At 47.3% G+C, this 19,928-nt stretch overlaps 2 protein-coding genes across 2 annotated transcripts; both read right to left on the bottom strand.

Moving 5' to 3' along the window:
* Positions 1–480: 480 nt before the first annotated feature.
* Positions 481–8,542, bottom strand: LOC127294743 (suppressor of mec-8 and unc-52 protein homolog 2). Its single transcript, XM_051324624.2, has 11 exons — positions 8,209–8,542; positions 7,444–7,584; positions 7,303–7,352; positions 6,564–6,675; positions 4,696–4,744; positions 4,505–4,597; positions 3,108–3,176; positions 2,908–3,031; positions 2,006–2,460; positions 1,400–1,786; positions 481–958 (listed from the first exon to the last, which is right to left on the bottom strand). The coding sequence occupies exons 1-11, from the start codon at positions 8,262–8,264 to the stop codon at positions 689–691; spliced, it is 1,806 nt and encodes a 601-aa protein (XP_051180584.1). The 5' UTR covers positions 8,265–8,542; the 3' UTR covers positions 481–688.
* Positions 8,543–14,191: 5,649 nt separating this feature from the next.
* LOC139839195 (uncharacterized) lies at positions 14,192–14,806 on the bottom strand. Its single transcript, XM_071829243.1, has one exon. It carries the CDS (start codon positions 14,804–14,806, stop codon positions 14,192–14,194), a length of 615 nt encoding a protein of 204 aa, XP_071685344.1.
* Positions 14,807–19,928: the final 5,122 nt, after the last annotated feature.

A 19,928-nucleotide genomic window follows, 5' to 3' on the forward strand; every position in this document is an offset into this window, starting at 1 on the left:
CAAAAAAAGCGCTGGGGACAAAAAAGAAAAGTTTTCATAAAAACAACGAAAAAAAGTTGGTCCCTGCGTCAATTAATTTTGGCCGGAAGGAATAAAAAAGGAAGAAAAAAAAGTTGCCCAGCCAGCTATTCTCAGCAACTCCTCAGCTGACTTTTATATTCAGTTATTATTCACAATGTTAACTCATCTAAAAAATAATTCGGTACTGGGAAAGTATTCATCTTGTTATTCGCGGAAGGGCACAGCCCGGATAAAAAATGTGTGACTCCTGGAAAACTTAGGCTATGTTGGTCAGCAGCCAGGATAAAAGATATGTGTGAATCCTGGGAAACTTAAACCAGTGTTCTATCCTTCAGGTCATGATATGCTATTCTTGTTCTTGATTCTCTTCACTGTTCTGGCTGTGGCACTACTGGTTTAAAGTTCCCAGGATTCACATCTTTTGTCATGGCTGCTGACCAACATAGACATGGGCAAAAATTCAGCATATTTTCCTTCTTTCTGGTATATTGTTACATACTTTTCATGACCATCTGGTTACATGCAAGGCTGGCTCTGCTAACAAATGAAATTACTGATGCATATGTAAATAACACTGACCTACAGATCTGCACTGTTTCAGCTAGAAAAGCAGGGCCATGTTACAGTTCCAGTAAGATGGATGAATAAAAGATGATGACCAGTGAGATCAAGCGCGCTGTTTCTTCCCGCTAGGCATATCATCGTCATAATGCCCTTCGCCTCCATCTTTATCACCCTTCTTCCTCGCCAGAATCTTGTTGATCTTGTGGAGGTCGTTGCTAAGCTTCTGATCCTTGTTCTGCTTCCTGGTCTTCCTGCCATCTTGCATCTTCACCCCAAACTGGAATGCTGCCTTCGGCATGGCTTCCTTCTGATCATTGTATTTCGCCCACTCCTCTTCCGTCTCAAAGTCCCACCGGTGAAGACGGCCCTTCGCCTGCTCAGGGTTGTCAGCGTTAGAATGGAGTATGGAAATACAGTCACGGATCCATACAGGAGTGGACTTTTGCACAGGAGATGAAAATATGGCAAGTAGCAATTCACATATAGATTACAGTTATACACTCTCCGTCCCCAAATGAAGGCACACTTTATTTAGCATGGTCTTTGATGCATGACTTTGACCACTAATATATACCAAATTATATGGATTGAAAATGTATAAATGGTATCTTTGAATTTCTCTTGCAAAATACTTATATATCTTTACAGTAATTTTCTGAACATATGATAAGTAGAAATCATAGTCAAAGTTCCAAGTTGTTGACCAGCGAAAATCAAGGGCGCAAATTTCGGGACGGAGGAAGTACTATGTTAAATGATAATCCAAGCCCATATTTTAGGGTTGTACTGCAAGGTCAGAAACAATTTCACTTACCCTTCCACCCATATCCATCTTGGACAAATCATCTTCATCATCACTCCCTGCAATCTCTTGATTGTACCCCTGATAACCAGGATAGCACTCAGAGTAACTATCTGAAATAAAATTTGGGTCCTTCTCTCGCGCATCTTTTTCCCTCAGCTGCTTGAGCCTGTCATCATCACGTTTGAAAACAGAACCTAGACCCTTATCTTTGTCTGCTTGAGTCATCAACCTTGGATCCTGAATTATATTTGGGTCAGCTAAGACATCATATCCCAGAGTACCCTGTTGCATGTACTGCTCTGGATAAGCCAGCTGCTGTTCAGGATACTGATAGGCTGGCCACTCGCCTTGATATCCAGCAGCTGCCATTTGAGCTTGAATTGGATCATAACCATCCTAACATCACAAGAGACAAACTATCAGTACATCTGAAATGAAGGGAAAACATAATGCTATAACATCCAGTTTCATAGCAATACTGCAAACGTGGACCAACAAAATATTAATCACAAGGAGATAATAATGTTTTACTCTTCCTTTACACGTTCAACCTGAACTGCACCATTCATATGTCTATTCACTTAAACTGACGTCGCTGAACATAAATAGATTTACCAATTGTTGTTGCCAAGCTTGAGCAGGTTCAGATGGTTGAATAGGGCCATACACAGGTTCAGATGGTTGAATAGGGCCATACACAGGTTCAGATGGTCGAATAGGGCCATACGCAGGTTCAGATGGTCGAATAGGGCCATACGCAGGTTCAGTCAAATGGGACTGATTCTGATGGTTATGTGGGGATTCATCCATATCTTCAGAGATAGGGCTCCGACTCATTTCTTTGTTAGGAACAGTATAGTCAACTCCATCTCCAACGAATATGTCATCATCATCTTCACGAGCAATAGGGACAGAAGGTTTATGTTTCTCCTTTTCACTGAAGTTACTCTTTCGTGGGAGTGGAGGTGGAGGTGGTAGAAGTTCCTTTTCTGAATGCTGTTTAAGAGCAGAACCATTTGTTTGGCGTCTTACTGCCTCGTCATAGTCACCGCCTGCCAAATTATTCTTCCCTGCGATATAACGAACATAAGAATAGTGCAGAAAATTTGATCACATCATACCTAACAAATTAATTAAGCCAGGCGATTAACTGGTGCTGATGGCAATATTAAGATGGTGAGTTGGGTATATAGCAATATATAGTATACAACCATCACTAATTTAACTACTGATATCATTGAATCAGCGTTGACAAAGCCAATATTAGTATAGATAACACAAGCTCCAGAAGTTAAATCTTGAAAAAGCTATTGAACTAAAACTAAACCATCTTGGAAAAAAGTAATAATCTAAACAGATCACTTACTCATCAAAACGGATCACTTATAACATGTTTTCTCATTGTCTTTGCGGAGAAAATTTTCATGTAATCATGTTCTTAGTTTCTCGGTGACTCCGTCTTAACACCGCCTAGCTTCTACTATGATACAGCATTCAGTTTCATCTGAAGCACATACCTTTTGTATCCCTCTCTTTTTTCTTCTTCTTCAAGACCTTCCCTGATGATCCAAGTCTAAGGTATGACATGATCTTGGCAATTCTGTCGAGTACAGAACCATCTACACTGACAGTAACCATTTCCTGCACAAGCAAGATGACTGTTTGAACTAAAAAAACAAAGATGCAAAAAACAATGACACTGTTGTTGTCCCAATACCTCTGGAACAGGGCAATCAGCTTTGCTCCTGTGAACAGTTGTTGGGATATCATTGTTAAGCCCATCCTCCTGGTTGGAAAAAGAAATTTGATTAACTGCATCTTACATATACTTGTAAAAACAAAAGAATGAGCATAAAATAAGAATAATATCATTTATATGCTAGCACAGGGGAAATATAATCTAAACGGCGAATGGCAACATTCCTTTTGACATCACAGCAGCATTAAGTTAATTTTCCGAACTGTATTCAAGTATTGAACACAAATGCATGCATATACAATTCCATTAAAACGCCTAGCGCTCGATCAACCGGGAATTAGTCTAATTCTCGATCGATCAGGTCATCCAAGATTGAAGAGAAATCCCGTCAGCCTTTTCTTTGTGGGCTTTTTTTCCATGTATAATTATAAGCCCAATACCAAGCCACAACTACAAACCTAGTTACAAGTTTTACAAAAATCTAAAAAAAGACTGCATACAAAGTTTAAAATCACGCGCATATATGTAATTACATATCCATGTGTAATTGCATACACATGTGCAATTATGCATCTATGTGTAATAGCATACATATGTGCAATTTACATATTTATGTGCAAACACATACTCCAATTACATATATGTGTAATAGCATAAATTTCCAATTACATACATATACGCAATTGCATAACTATACGTAATTAAAGCATAAAAATGTCCAAAGGTAGAAAAAAACTAGCTGAAAAAAACCGTAACTAGCACTCTAGCAGCAGTGCAGCACCTACACCTCGTCCAAAAAGATATCAAACCCATAACTCTAGCAGCCCAACAACAAACAAAAACCTTACAAATACACCTATGTGGGACGACCCAGCGCCCCAGCAAAGAAAATAAAGCAAAGCCCACAACGACAAAAATAAAATAAACGAACAACCATTATGATCGATCCCATCGATCGAGAGCTAACGTAATTCTCGATTAGTCGAGAATTAGCAAATATCTGTATGCAGTCTGGTCATTTAGATTAAGGAAAGGGGAAATTTTGTTTTTCCCATTTTGCTTTTGCCACTCTAAATTTTGATATTTTGCTTTTGCCCCATTTCCCCCTATGGAGGGGCAAAAGCAAAGCAAAACATCAACTTGATCGGCAAAAGCAAAACAAAATTTCACCATTTTCATTTTCTTTTTGCCCCAGAGAGGGCAAAAAATGATGTATTACCAGGAACTGACTGGGCAAAAGCAAAATTGGCAAAAACCAGTGTGGCAGACACAAAAATTTCCAGTAAGGAAATAAGGAAAATGTTCATCGTCTACGCCACAAGACCCTTCCCCAACAAGTGAGATGTGTATAATCACCACCATTACGTAATTAAGCACAGGAAAGGTCTTAACACGAGAATTTTTAAAGACAGTACCATATTGTAAATAAATGCCATCCGGCCAGGAAGAAACATTTCATTCGTCTTTATCATGCTTTGTTGTTGCTTTACAGTCCACTGGTAGACAGACTGCAATAAATGAAGAGTGGCAGTTAACGTCCATTTTATATAGCATAGGGTGTGTACAAAGTAAGTAATAAATTATATTAAACCAAAATGAATTATACCTTTGCAATTGCAGTGCGGAATGAGATTGAACGATCTTCTTTTGTTTCCCTGCAAAAAAGGGAAGTAAAAAACAATGTAGAATGCTCTCAACATACCAAGGGCATATGTAGTAAGGGCATAATTTCATACTTCAGCAGGGTTCTCCCCTACTGTTCCAGTAAAAAAACCTAAATTACATGCTCTGTTTTATTCTAATAACACAAGGAGGTTCTGGTGATTGCTGACACCTGACAGTGATGTACATGAAATGAAATAATATTCAGCAGTTTGCAAATTAATACTGCCACTGTTCCTTGCTATAAGGTGTACTCGTTTTTGGAAAAGTCAAACTTGACTATCTTGGACCAAGTTTATAGATGATAGTATTATCCTTGACAATACCAAATCAATATTGGTAGCTTCATAACGAAATGTATGTGCATATTTTATATATTTAGTATTTCAGATGTTGATAATTTTTTCTTAAAACCTGGTCAAAGATAGTCAAGTTCGACTTTCCAAAAAAGTAATACACCTTATAAGAAGAAAGCGAGAGAGTAAGACACAAGCAAACATAAACTGGCATACCCAAAGAAGTCCATTTATGCATAACAGCATCAAGAAAATAGGCTGCTAAAGTTATGAAGAGCCCTAATAGACACTGGCGGAGCTTCGTATAGGCCAGGGAGAGTGCGTGCTCCTTATATCCCCTGAAAAATCCTTGATAATGCTTTACATGTTTAGCATATCAAACCATCTGTTTTTTGTTCCACAACATAGGATTAAAACACAAGCAGTAGCTTGGCTCCCCTTAGTTTTTTTCTGAAGTGCTAGAATATATAAATGCAAAATACTTATTACCAGACAGACAGAGCAAAATTACTTTGGTCTGTCTCAATAGAAATAGACAAGTGCATTGGCCTCCCTCACAAGATGAAGTAACCATTCCTAACAGAAATAGGGAACACATTCCACATAAGAAAACTCTTGCCCAAGATCCCAACAGGAGGGTATTTGGTTTCTCCTCTATGTTCCATGTCAAAATCCAACAAAGAGGGGAAAATAACAGTGATAACACACCTCACATGATACCATGATACCACTTCACAAAATTTAAATTGCAAGTGTCAAAAAAATTCAAAAGAAATTTGTGGCTGTTGACAAGATGTGTGTTTACATTCTCTAGATTTTTCACATCCAAATTTAAAATACACCAAGAGAGAAAAAAAAAAGGACAAATGCTATATGAATAGTGGCCTTTTGTGTTTTTGTCTTTATGTGACACTATTCATGCTTGATTTCTCATTTTTGTTTCTCTTAGGGTATTTTGAATTTGGTTATGAAAGTTACAGGGCATGTAGACACACATCTTGTGAACACCCAAAATTTTAGTTTTGAATTTTTTGACATTTAAAATTTAAATTTTGAAGAGTGGTATCATGGTATCAAATAAGGTGAGGTATCACTAGATATGTTCTCAAACAAAGAGCTAAGAGGTTGTCCAGTTTGTTCTTCCATAGGGCATGTAGACACACACATTTTGTGAACACCCAAAATTTTAGTTTTGAATTTTTTGACATTTAAAATTTAAATTTTGAAGAGTGGTATCATGGTATCAAATAAGGTGAGGTATCACTAGATATGTTCTCAAACAAAGAGCTAAGAGGTTGTCCAGTTTGTTCTTCCATAGGGGAATCAACTTAATTATTGTTAAATCACTTATGCTCCAAATGAACATTATTCATATTTGGCATATTTACAGGATCCTAAATGCACATTAAAATCTGGCAATTTTCATAAACCCCTAATCAGTGTTACAGTAACGTATACAGAAAAAGTACAATGAAATGTTATACTAGTACTCAAACTAAACTGTGGTGGAAAGTACCTAGCCTTGGCATCCTTCCCGTCCTCTGCATCAGGCTTCTTGATTTCACTTCGTACTTTGTTTAGTAGAGCAAAGTCCAGCCCTTTGACCAAATGAGTATGCTCCAAATCGCCTATTAAAAGCATAAATTAGAAATGGAAAACTAATTAGAATAATAGTTGCACAAGAACACAAAAAATAGCACCAGACACTTAAGTTACAGTTTCTACGGTTCTACCACAAAATGCCATGTTATCTTAGAAAATATGTCCCTCAAAATTAAATAATTTCCTTTTCAATTACAAGAGCATTAAAAGGATTAATGTTGCATATCAGATCTTATCTAGACAAAAAAAATCTAGCATTACATGTACCTAGAGAGTGTCAGATTAAAATAGCTGTATTTGGGAGGGGGGCTGACCTCTGATCAACTACATGCTTTGATAACTGCATATTACTGATTGACCAGATCAATTATCAAGCAGAATTCGCTCTTTATACACCATTCAGGAAATAAAAAACTTCTGAAACTGTGGCAGGTTTACAGACACAAGGCATATTCAAAAGCATGTGAATATTTTTCACTTCTCATTTTTATTAGCGGCCTGAAGCAAAGTGTTCATCACGAGTAAGACACTTCATGCACATCCTTTTATGGATGTGCACACAAATAGAATGCAAGAGAAAACATAGACACAAAATACAAGCAGAACATACTTGTTTACCAAAATAAATAAATAAATATCACAAAAATACCAACCTCCAAGATATTTGCTCTTCTCAATTGAAATCTTTTGGGCATCTGCTAGCCTGGAACGCAAACAATTGGAGAAGTAAAATATAGAATACACAATGAGAGCAAAATGAAAGTGCCAGATACGTGAATCACGGGATCTGTTACCTCAAATCTGCTCCAGGAGGTGCCACGGCATGAAATGAACCAAGCTCTGTAGGTTCATAGTCCGGGTTTTGATCTTCACGGCGCTCCTTGGCACGATCTCGGTACCTCGGTGTCTCTGGTTCTTCTTTTTTGCTCTCCTCTCTTCATGGGAAAATCAAAGAGAATTAGGTTTTCCGAAGCGTGAAAGAACTTAATAGCAGGAAAGGTAATTTTGCGGTGGTTGAACAATGTATCTGTTTTATCGTGACAGTTCCCTGTTTCTGCGTGAATAAATATTCCAAAATTTGGTACAAGCACAGTCCCCCAAAGTGTGAGAGAGAGTATGAATCCTAGAGATCTTCAGGACTCTATTATTCAACGCTCATGCCATTTAATCGTGGTTCTACTACAGCACCAGCTCCATGACACAGAGAGTCATAGTACGAGAATATGTAAAACAGGTTAGTAGGTATGTGCCACTTTCCCTGAAATTATGACCAGAACCATGGCTGCAAGTCATCTCCGTGTGTTTCAGAAGTCAGACTAGGTGATAAACGGCATTCTAACTTTGCAAACTACATGCCATAAACATTACTAACCATGGTATGGAAGTTTTGCAGCTTTATCAAATCCCTCTTCCACCCTTAACTATACTCATTAAAAATTCCGAGCACGCATAAACTCCCCCTCATATACGTTCGAGCAAGCATGCTGGTAGTGGGTAACAACTGCGCAGACCAAATCGAAAACAACAGGTACAGATAGGGCAAGTTAGGAGGGACTCACTTCCGGCGCGCCATCTTCTCCTTGTAGTTACTCTTCTTCTTCTGCGTCGTCGACATCTTCTCCGGTCAGGCTCGTGCTCCCTGGGAACCAAAGCCGGCGGGTTACGGCTGCAACCCTAGCACAGGCGAAGGGGGAGGGGGTTTCCGCGATAGGGGAGGAGGGGGGCGACGGGATGCGAGGTCGTCGTTGGTGCTTGGCACCTAGGGTTTGAATTACTACTGGAGTTTGGGCCGAATTAGCGGCGGCGGACTGGAGCTCCGGCGGCGGCGCGGTGGTCGGCCTGGATGGTTGGAGCCCGAGTCTGTGGAGAGAATCGAGCTGCGTGTTTGTTTGGGTTGGGTCAGGACGGTGTACGGTTTTTCGTAACTACGATGCCACGTCACATTTTTTAGATGCTGCCACGTCACTTTTTAAGGATGCTGCCACGTCACATATGAGCGGCAGCATGGCATGGAGCCAGGAATTGAGGGGACAGAGGAATTCAATTTTGAGTTATATGAAGTAGACTCGATGTTTGTTTGGGGTTCAAATCCTTCTACTGAGTTTGGGGAAAGGTGACTAAAAATTTCTAAGTTTTTTAGAAATCTTTGTAAAATGTTCTACTGGCGTGTGAGGCCCCGCGACGCGTACGAGATTACAAGCTAAGCCTATACGATTCACCCGCGCTATTCCTTCAATAGAAGGGTTGGCGAGAGTTCGTGAATATCTTTGTTAACCAGCAATTGCTACTTGCTACAATGAAGGTTTGTGTCGTGAAAGATCGGGCCAACAACGGATCGACTCTTGTCTCGAGGGACGCTCCACATCATGTGGTATCATAGCAGGGTGTTGCTCACGACACGTCAAAGGAGATGATGGGTGCGTCATCACTGAGGAGAAGCTACTGGAGGCTGACTATTCAGTGACTTATTGCTGGAGGAAGACGGCTAGCTATTTTTTATACCTACTGTAAAGTGGGAGAGACTTGTTCAAAAAAAAAAGTGGGAGAGAAAGCTTGTGCCACAACGATCGAGCATGAGAGTTCGATCAACGTTGTCAGCATCGACATGGTGGAGAGCTTGAGCTCTTGATGACACCACATCCACCGCCCTACTCGTTGAGGAGGTACCAGTGGCACGACAAACTCAACGTCACCCACCAACTTGTGTGTGACTGGTTTTATGTCATCTGCTGCTAGGAGAACTATGGTACAAGGAAAAGGGTGCATCATACAACCACCGCGCTAACACATACACTGTCTACCGGGGGGCGGGACGTGTATTCTCAAGCCCATGGAAGAGAAGATTTTCAGAACATGGAGAAAAAAAACAGCTACATAAGATGAAGGAGCAAAATTTAGGATAAAAAGTGTGCAGCTACTACAAGTTTCCTAGCATCCGTACAATCAAAAGATGACATTGTTGCTTTGCAGGCTTACTCGAAACTGAGGATTGTTTCCTTTGAAGAGGGAATCAGCTTATTTCCATTTATACGGAATATATTGGTTGCTTTCCAAGCTAGTTTAGGGTGTGCCGTTGTTATATAAGCCATGGTGCGTGCATTGTAAAATTCAGTTTTGAGTTATATAAAATAGACACGGTGTGTGTTTGGGATTAAAATCCTTGTACCGAGTTTGAGAAAGTTGACTACAAATCCCTAAATGTTTTGTGGAATCTTTGCAAAAACCTCTACTTGTGTGTGAGTGTAGAAAGGTTAATGGAGATTGCACAGCACCAATAGGGCCGGCTGCTCATATATATATAGGCGGACACATGTACAATTACAGGTACAACCCTGAGAAAACACGGGGACCTATGTCTATACAATATGTTACTCAACACCCCCCCCCCCCCCCCCCCGCAGTCGAAGGGTCGGCACCGACACACAGACTGGAGCGAAACTCAGAAAAAGTCGTGGATGGCAATCCCTTCGTCATGATATCGGCAAATTGCTGAGACGTCGGTACGTGAAGAACTCGAACGCGACCGAGGGCAACTTGCACGAACAAAGTGGATGTCCAACTCGATGTGCTTGGTGCGCCGATGATGAACGGGGTTGGCGGAGAGGTAGACAGCCGACACGTTGTCGCAGAAAACCACCGTAGCCTTGTCAACAGGGCAAGATAGCTCGGACAGAAGCTGATGGAGCCATGTGCACTCAGCCACAGCGTTAGCCACGGCGCGGTACTCGGCCTCAGCACTGGAGCGGGTCACGGTGGGCTGCCTCTTGGAGGACCAAGAGACAAGCGACGAGCCGAGATAGACACAGTAGCCGCTGGTGGAGCGGCGCGTATCCGGGCAACCCGCCCAGTCCGCGTCAGAGTAGGCGACAAGGTCAGTCGACGTCGAGGGCGAAGCATGCAACGTCAAGCCGTAGCCCATGGTACCGCAGACGTAGCGGAGAATCCGCTTCACCGCGGCCCAATGAGCATCCCGAGGAGCATGCATATGCAAGCACACCTTTGCACGGCGATCGGAGCTCCGGTCGCGTCAGTGTCAAGTACTGAAGAGCACCGACGATGGAGCGATAGAGCGGCGCATCGGACGCCGGCGACCCATCACTGGCGGAAAGCTTGGCCTTCGTGTCGACAGGAGTAGGCGCAGGGTTGCAGTTAAGCATCCCAGCACGCTCGAGAAGCTCGTGGGCATACTTCCGCTGATGGAGGAAGAACCCGTCCGCACGTCGGACAACCTCGATGCCGAGGAAGTAGTGAAGCGGGCCAAGATCCTTCAACGCGAACTCAGCGCGAAGGCGGTCGGTGAGCTGTCGAAGAAGACCAGCGGTGGAGGCCGTCAGGATGATGTCGTCGACGTACAGCAGCAGGTATGCCATGTCGTTGCCGGTTCGGTAGACAAACAGGGACGCATCGGAGCGCGTGGAGCGGAAGCCCAGCTGATGCAGGAAGCCGGCGATGCGCTGGTACCAGGCACGGGGCGCCTGCTTCAGTCCATACAGGGACCGAGAGAGCAAGCACACGTCATCGGGGCGCTCGGTGTCGACGAAGCCGATGGGTTGCTGACAGTACACCTGTTCCTGCAGATGGCCATGAAGGAAGGCGTTGGAGACGTCCATCTGATGCACGGGCCACGCACGAGACGCGGCGAGGTGCAGCACTGTGCGGATCGTGCCCGGTTTGACAACCGGGGCAAACGTATCCGTGAAGTCGACGCCAGCGCGCTGCCGAAAACCGCGCACCACCCAGCGCGCCTTGTAGCGCTCGAGAATACCGTCGGAGCCGAGCTTGTGCTTGAAGACCCATTTGCCGGAGATGACATTGGCGCGAGGGGGCCGGGGAACGAGCTCCCAGGTCCTATTGCGCTGAAGCGCGTCGTACTCCTCCTGCATGGCGGCACGCCAATGCGGGTCGCGCAAGGCAGCGCGAGCCGAGGTGGGCACCGGCGAAGGAGCGGTGCCGAGCCGGTGGCAGAGCCGGTCTGGCCGGCCTGGGGACCGGACTGGCCGGTCGACGGTCTGGTCTGACCGGGCGCTTGGCCGGGTCGGCTGGTGGAGGGGACGCCGCCGTCGTGCGGCAATATGCTGTTGCCGCTGGCCCGAAGACATACCGGTCGGCGGGGTAGCGTGTAGACGGCCGCCGTACGCCGCTGCGCGGCGCGGGTGAGCATGGGCGCAGAACCGCAGCGACGGGTGGCAAGGCGACGACGAAGAGGCGGCCGCCGCGGGCGATGGCGCCTCGGGCGACGGGGGCACCGGGGACGCCTCGGACGTCGCAGTGCGGGCGAAGGGGACGCCGCGGGTGAGGGCGCTGGCGCCTCGGGTGACGCGGGCGACGGGGGCACCGGGGACGTCTCGGACGTCGCGAGTGCGGGCGACGGACGCCGCGGGCGAGGCGCCGGTGGCGGCGCGGCGGCGATGGCGCCGCGGGCGACGCGGGCGATGGCGCCGCGGGCGACGCGGCGACAGGGCGCCGCGGGCGCCGAGGGACCAGCGGGGCCGGCGCCGGGGCCACCGCGGTCGAGCGTCGGCGCGCGGCCGCGGGAGGGCTAGCGGGCGCCGGGGACGCCGAGGGACCAGGCGGGGCCGGCACCCGGGGGGCCACCGCGGTCGGTCGTCGTGCGCGGCCGCAGGAGGGCCAGCGGGCGCCGGGGGCGTCGTCGGAGGTGTCGCCATGAGTCCCTGCTGAAACGGAAAAACCAACTCGTCAAAGTACACGTGCCGGGAAGTGAAGACACGATGGGAGACCGGGTCGTAACAGCGGTAGCCCTTGGTGTTGGCGGGGTAGCCGAGAAACACACAAGGGAGGGAGCGCGGCGCAAGCTTATGCGCGGCGGTGGCAGCAGTGTTAGGAAAACACCGGCAGCCGAAGATGCGGAGGTCATCATAGGTGGGCGGCGCACCGTAAAGGAGATGATGCGGCGTGTAGGACCAACGCACACGACACGGGCGGATGTTGACGAGGAGAGTCGCCGTGGCAAGGGCATCCGGCCAGAATCGCGGGGGCATGGAGGCATGGAACAGAAGGGTGCGGACGCAGTCGTTGAGGGTACGAAGCATCCGTTCGGCACGGCCATTCTGTGAAGAAGTGTATGGACACGTGAGGCGGAAGATGGTGCCGTGGGTGGCGAGAAGTGAGCGAATGGTGATGTTGTCGAACTCCTTGCCGTTGTCGGTCTGTAAAGCGTGAATGGGGCAACCAAACTGAGTGGAGACGAACGCGAAGAAGGCGGTGAGGGTGGTGGCAACATCTGACTTACGGCAAAGTGGAAAAGTCCATACAAAATGCGAGTAATCATCAAGAATCACAAGATAATAATTATAACCAGAGTTACTCGGAACCGGCGAGGTCCATACATCACTATGAATGAGTTGAAAGGGAAAAGACGCGACTGTGGAGGACGAACTAAACGGAAGGCGAACATGTTTGCCTAGACGACATGCTTCACAAGAGTGGGCATCCGTTTTATTACAAGTAAAGGAGAAGCCTTGCATTATTTGACGCAGAGTGGCGGAGCTAGGATGGCCAAGACGGGCGTGCCAAAGGTCGACACCGGCGGAGAGGGCGAGTGGGCGGCCGGTGGTGGTGGAGGCCACGCCAACGGGGTAGAGATCGCCGGGGCTGTCACATCGGTGGAGGAGCATCCGGGTACGACCATCCTTGACAGAGAAACCAAAAGCGTCAAATTCCACAGTCACAGGGTTATCACGACAGAAAGATTTAACAGAAACAAGGTTTTTGATCAAGTCAGGAGAAACAAGAACATTATGGAGAGAGAGGGGAGTGGAGGTGGAAGGAAAAGAGACGGAACCAGTGTGAGTAATAGGAAGAGCATGACCGTTGCCAACGATGATGCGAGAAGAAGTGGAAGCGGGTGTGGAAAAGGAGAGGTTACCGGGATGCGCAGCCATATGCGCGGAAGCGCCGGTGTCCATGAACCAGTCGCCACCGCCACCGTACGCCCCAGCAGAGGGGGCGCTCTGGAGGGCGGTCAGGAGCGCGGGATCCCACGGGGTCGCACCCGGAGGGGCGGCGTAGGCCGAGGCAGGCTGGGGCGCCGCGTAGAACGCCTGGTGGGAGGCTGGACGCGGCCCCATAATGCCCGGGTAGGGGGCGCGCGGCACGGGCATGGAGTAGGCGTGAACAACCTCAGTCCACGGGTTGTGACCGGCAGTCCATGGCGGAGGGGCGGTGTACTGCGGGGGACGAGGCGCGGGGGCGGCGGCATTGGCGCCACCGTTGCCACCGCCACGGCGACAACGGCCACGGCGGCTACCACCAGGAGGAGCCGGCTGGCCGGTCCAGGGACCGGTCTGGCCGGCCGGGCGCCAGCGTGCCCGGTCCAGGGCCGGTCCGGCCGGCCCGGTGACCGGTTCGACCAGGCGGGGCGGCGGCGGGGAAACCCGGCGGCGGACCCAGGGGGCGAGGCGCAGGGGCGCGGGGCGCGGGAGTCTGGGCGCCGCGGGAGAAGCCAGCGGCGAAGGCGGTGTGGGCCGCCCGAGCCCGGAGGTGCTTGAGGCGGCGCTCCTCGAGGCGCAGGTACGCCACGGCCTACTCGAAGGTGGGCGTGGTGAGAAGCGTGAGGTTGGAGGCGGCGTTGCTGAGATCCTCGCCGAGACCCGCCGACAGGGTGGAGAGCATGATCTTGTCATCGATCGGGAACTCCAAGTCACGGAGCTCATCGGAGAGACTCTTCAGCTTGAGGGCGTAGTCATCGAGAGACAGGTCGTTCTGGTGGGTGCCGAAGAACTCCTGTTGGAGGAAGGTGACCCGCTGGATTTTGTTGTCGGTGAAGAGGCCGGTGATCTTAGCCCAGACCATGTGGGCGGAGTCGCCGTCGCGGACGACAGTGCGGAAGATGTCGTTGGAGACGGTCTGGTAGAACCAGCGGATGATGGTGGCGTCGATGGCGAGCCAGTCGGGGTCGTGCGGCATGGCGAGGAGGTCGATGGTGCCGTCGACGTGATCAAGGAGATCATACTCGCGGAAGAGCAGCCCAAAGTACGTCTTCCACGGGAAGAAGTTGGCAGCGGTGGTGGAGAGCTTCAGCGGCACGCGCTCGGCGATGGGGATGTCGCGGATGACGGCGACGGAGGGTCCGGCGAAGGGGTTGCTGCTGCCGGAGCCGGAGGAGAGACCGGAGCCGGATGAGTCGAAGCGCGCCATGGCGGAAGCGGTGGTGGTGGGGAGGGCCGGTGGCGCCCTAGAAGAGAAGGGCGGCGGCTAGGGTTGGAGTGGGGAGGGCCGGCGGCGCCCTAGAGAGGAGGGGGCGGCGGCTAGGGTGGATGGCGGAAGCGGTGGTGGTGGGGAGGGCCGGCGGCGCCCTAGATGAGAAGGGCGGCGGCTAGGGTTGGGACCCGAAGGGTCTCTGATACCATGTAGAAAGGTTATTGGAGATTGCACAGCACCAATAGGGCCGGCTGCTCATATATATATAGGCGGACACATGTACAATTACAGGTACAACCCTGAGAAAACACGGGGACCTATGTCTATACAATATGTTACTCAACAGTGAGGTCATGCTTACAAGATTACACTGTGAGCCTATACCATTCATCTATGTTATTCCTTCGATAGAAGGGTCAACATGTTGTTTTTGCGGAGTTTGTAAATATTTCATAAACCCGCAATTGCTACTTAATACGATGGAGGTTTGTTCCGTGAAAGATCGGGCCAACAATGGATCGACCCTTGTCTCGAGGTTTGTTTTAGCGAGATAAATGTTCAAATTCATCCGCATTGGCGTTTTGAGGTGCGGGCGTGCCAGTATACATTTGTATACAAAGAAAATGGTTGCAAACGCATAGAAATGGAAACACTTGTATTTTATCGATTATCGACAATTTAAAGATTCCCATCTCCGATGTATTTTCTATATTTGCGCCTGAATACACATCTGACAAAGACGATTGCAGAGTTTCCGATTCCTGGAGCCTCGAAAGACTTTCCAGTTAATTATATTCATCGACTGACTTAGGTCTATGAAATACCTCCGATTACGCTGACATCAATACGGTCATCATTACTGGCTCTCGTGTTAAATCCGCAACATGGAAAATAGAAAGGGTGCAACACACTTGACACACAGTTTAACGTGGAAAACCCAAATTGGGAAAAACCACGGTGGCCCGGAGGGCAAATCCACTATGAAAATAGTTGTGTACATCAGATGTTACAACGAGCTTATATCCGCTGATTAAAATTTATCGAAGGTGAGGTGCCACCTGTTTGCTTGCCCCTGTCTATGATCATAATCTTCAATTATCATGTTTCATCTTCAAAGATCTTCATACAGCTCAAAAATAAGTGTTCGACCTCATCAATCACGAACCAATCAAGTCCCACCTCGTTGGTCAGGATATCTGAATAAATTCCATCGGCCACGAAGAAGACGACTCAAATTTAGCCTCCATGAACACCCCACGTATCATGTAGCTCGAAGCCTCGTGTGCCATGAAGGGCGACACGTAAAACCTATATGTACAACGATGTGACCGGGCGATGAACATCAAACATATCCTGGAGACCCTTAAACCTGTTGGTGCAACACCATGGTCGGGATTGATGATCATCTGTCACATATCCTGTACGGCATAAAGTCATGAGTGCCATCAGGATGACACATAAAACCTGTTTGGCTAGAAGCCGTGATCGAGGATAAATCACCACTTATCACAAGCCATGATCGGGATAGAGACGGCCCACCACATAATACTACAAGAAAAGTTCTGATAGACAACGTCCTCAAAATCGTCCGCTAAGGGGTATTTTTCGTCGCCTATGGGCCTAACCCGACGATATGGGTTCTGTTGTCGAAACTGCGTCAGGCAAAGTCCTACCACATATTTTTCGGTCCGTCGCGCTTGGGTGCCCTTCCGCCACGGAAAATCGGACCGTTGCAGAAGTGTTTCCGGGAGCCCGTTGACTGTTGACGTCATGCAAACTGACACGTGGCAGACGCCGTTAACTGGCAGTTAACGGCGTTAACCGCTGAAACACCGTGGTAGATGGTAGGCCCACACGAGGCATGCCACGTCTTAAGTGGGCCGGCCCATTAAGTTTGCGGGCCGGGCCAGCTGACTTAGTTTGACCGGTCAACTATATAGCTGGGCTGGTCCATTAGTTACGTGGGCCGGGCCTAACCTCTAAGGTTGACTGGTCAAAACATTAATGGGCCGGCCCACTAAGCATGTGGGTCGGGCCGAATGCACTCGTTTGACCGGTCAACAGGCAAAAGGGCCGGCCCACAAAACATGTGGGACCCACTTTCATGTTATCGGGCCGGCCCCATTTACCAAGCGGGGTCCACCTTAAAGCAAGTGGGCCGGTCCAAGAAGTTATTGGGCCGGCCCAATTAGCACGTGGGTCCCACTTTCCTGCTAATCGGGCCGACCCATTTAGTGCGTGGGGTCCACATTAGATTAAGTGGGCCGGCCCACCAAGCCAGTGGGCCGGGCCAAAAGCACAGGTGGGTCCCACTTTCTTGTTAATGGGCCAGCCCATTTAGTATGTGGGGTCCACCATATAGCAAGTGGGCCGGCCCAACAAGATAGTGGGCCGGGCCAAAAACACAGGTGGGTCCCACTTTCCAGTTAAAAGGCCGGCCCATTTAGTATGTGGGGTCCACCATATAGCAAGTGGGCCGGCCCAACACGCTAGTGGGCCGGGCCAAAAACACAGGTGGGTCCCACTTTCCAATTAAAGGGCCGGCCCATTTAGTATGTGGGGTCCACCATATAGCAAGTGGGCCGGGCCAAAAACGCAGGTGGGTCCCACTTTCCTCTTAAAGGGCCGGCCCATTTAGTATGTGGGTCCGTCATGTAGCAAGTGGGCCGGCCCAACAAGATAGTGGTCCGGGCCAAAAGCACAGGTGGGTCCCACTTTCCTATTAACGGGTCGGCCCAGTAAGTAAGTGAGCCGGCCCAAAATGAAAGTGGGTCCCACACTACTGTTAATGGGCCGGCCCAATCTGTTATAGGGCCCTGGTTGTTTGACTAGTCAACTTGCATTAAATTACATGAGCCTAAAATCTGATATCAATGATATACACAATTACATACACAAATAAAATAACTAGGAAAATTACAAGGCAATTAATGTGCCCAAATAAAAAAAATTACATAGAATCATTGAGGACTTCTATTAGCATCATCAATAACATGTTGACATTTGGCAATCGCCTTGATTGAATCTTGTATACTCTTGGTCAACATATCAGCTACAGACCTTAAAGCAGCAATACCATGTCTTTTATAAAGTACAGCCTTGAGATGTTCGTTGTTTGATGAAAAGAATGGTCTAGGTTGACGGCTATGAGAGGATGCATCAGAACAAAGATCAGAACTTTTTGTGGGCCTCTCTTCTAATGAAGATTGCTTCATCAGAACTGCATTCTGATAATAATGCAAAAAGAGTTAAACGATGAACTATGCAAACATGTATTAAGCATTTTCGATATGAGATAGTCACAAGTACTAAGCGCAGACTTACATTATATCGTTGCATAGGCTCACGCCGGAACCTTTTTTGCGCTCTAACTTCTACTAAGGACTTCTTCATTACAACTGCATTCTAGTAATATTGCAAACATAGTTACAACAGTGAACTATTCAAACATTTATTATGCAATGTAGATATAAGATAATAACAAGTTGCATAAATAAGACAATGTATGGAACTTGTACTAAGCAGACTTACATCATAATGTTGCACAGGGTCACTTTGGCGACTATCTTCTAATGATGACTGCTTCACTAAAACTGCATTCTGGTAATATTGCAAAAATAGTTACAACAATTAACTATTCAAACATGTATTACGCAATGTAGAGATCAGATAACAACATGTAGCAGAACATACTGGCTCGCTGCAGGTCCTTCTCTTGCGTGCACTAGTCGTGGTCGACATGCCTGTCATTTTAGGTTCAGCCATCAAGTGAAATGTTAATCCTCCTGCTCCATTGTCCTTAATCTGTGTTTAGATATCACATTTAAGACCAAGTCAGCTGGTTTCAAATAACAAAAAACTTGAGCTGCCAAATGAATAAGCCAATATTTACCAGATATCAGATTAAAACCAACTAGATGTTGCTTTGCATGAGATACGAATTTCAGACATTCAGATTTAGAGTAGGGTAATGCCAAGGTTTTCCACATAAAGTAAACTGGCATTAAGAATGACCAAATGTCAGGTTCAAATCACCTTCGCAGTTGCTCCAAGACAAGCATATCAAATAGGTAGAAACATAGTAAAGCATGGATGGCATTGCTATGGCAGGGTTCCAAGTGTTTATCTCTTGCATAAGGAACAATGCATATAGGTTATAGATAATAACGGAAGTAAACTGCCAAAGTTACCAACCAAGAACTCAGATTCCAACCTTCCCTAGCGTCCCGTGTTAATGTTGGATATTCTAATAAGTGGTTCGCATGATCAATCCCTAGGAAAAATAACATTGACAAGTTAGTCTACGATAATACAAAGACCGAGACATGCACGCAGCAATAACTATACAAGTCATGCGACAGAGCATTCATGGAAAAAAATAGCTATAAGCTAAAGACAAGGTATAAGAGCAAGCAGATTGGAAATGCACATAGCATGATTATAAAATCAGTAAAAGAATAGCAGACACGAGAAAACAGCTAGCGGCTAGCGGTGAGCTAATGACGTGGTATAAGAACAACCAGATTGGAAATGCCCATAGCATGACTATAAAAGGAATAGCTTGCAGTACAAAAACAGTTGGCAGCAAATGAATGGGTCCCCTATAAATATGTGGATGCACACAGGTGTCAGTAGAATGAACAGGATGGTAGCGACCGGATAATGCTTTGGTACTGTACAATATTTAAACGAACTTCATGCGAAGTAACACATCAAGAAATTTAATGGCATATGAGATCTGCAAATAACTACATAAAACATGGCTAAAGAAACACCGCGATCTAACGGGCCAGCGTACTAACCAAGCTGCGGCGGGGTGGACGGGGGCGGCAACTTGCATTCCAGCGGCGGCGAACGCGGGAAACGATGAGTCGACCCTGTTTCAGTAGAAGCGGGCGTTAGTGAAGCAGATCTGGTTGGCTGGCAAGGGATTCGGTGAAGTTGATACAGCCGCTGCACCGAGGTAGTCGGTGGAATAGATCGGCTTCTGTGGAGGGGGGGGCGCGGTGAAGTAGACACGGTTCCGTTGGAGAGGATCCGGTGCGTCGACAGGAAAGGCGTTGATTGCTACGCTGTGGATGAGGTCGGCGGTGAAGCAGATCCGTCGGTGGAGAGGTCG

Source organism: Lolium perenne, chromosome 4 (assembly GCF_019359855.2).
Source record: "Lolium perenne isolate Kyuss_39 chromosome 4, Kyuss_2.0, whole genome shotgun sequence".
NCBI lineage: Eukaryota > Viridiplantae > Streptophyta > Magnoliopsida > Poales > Poaceae > Lolium > Lolium perenne.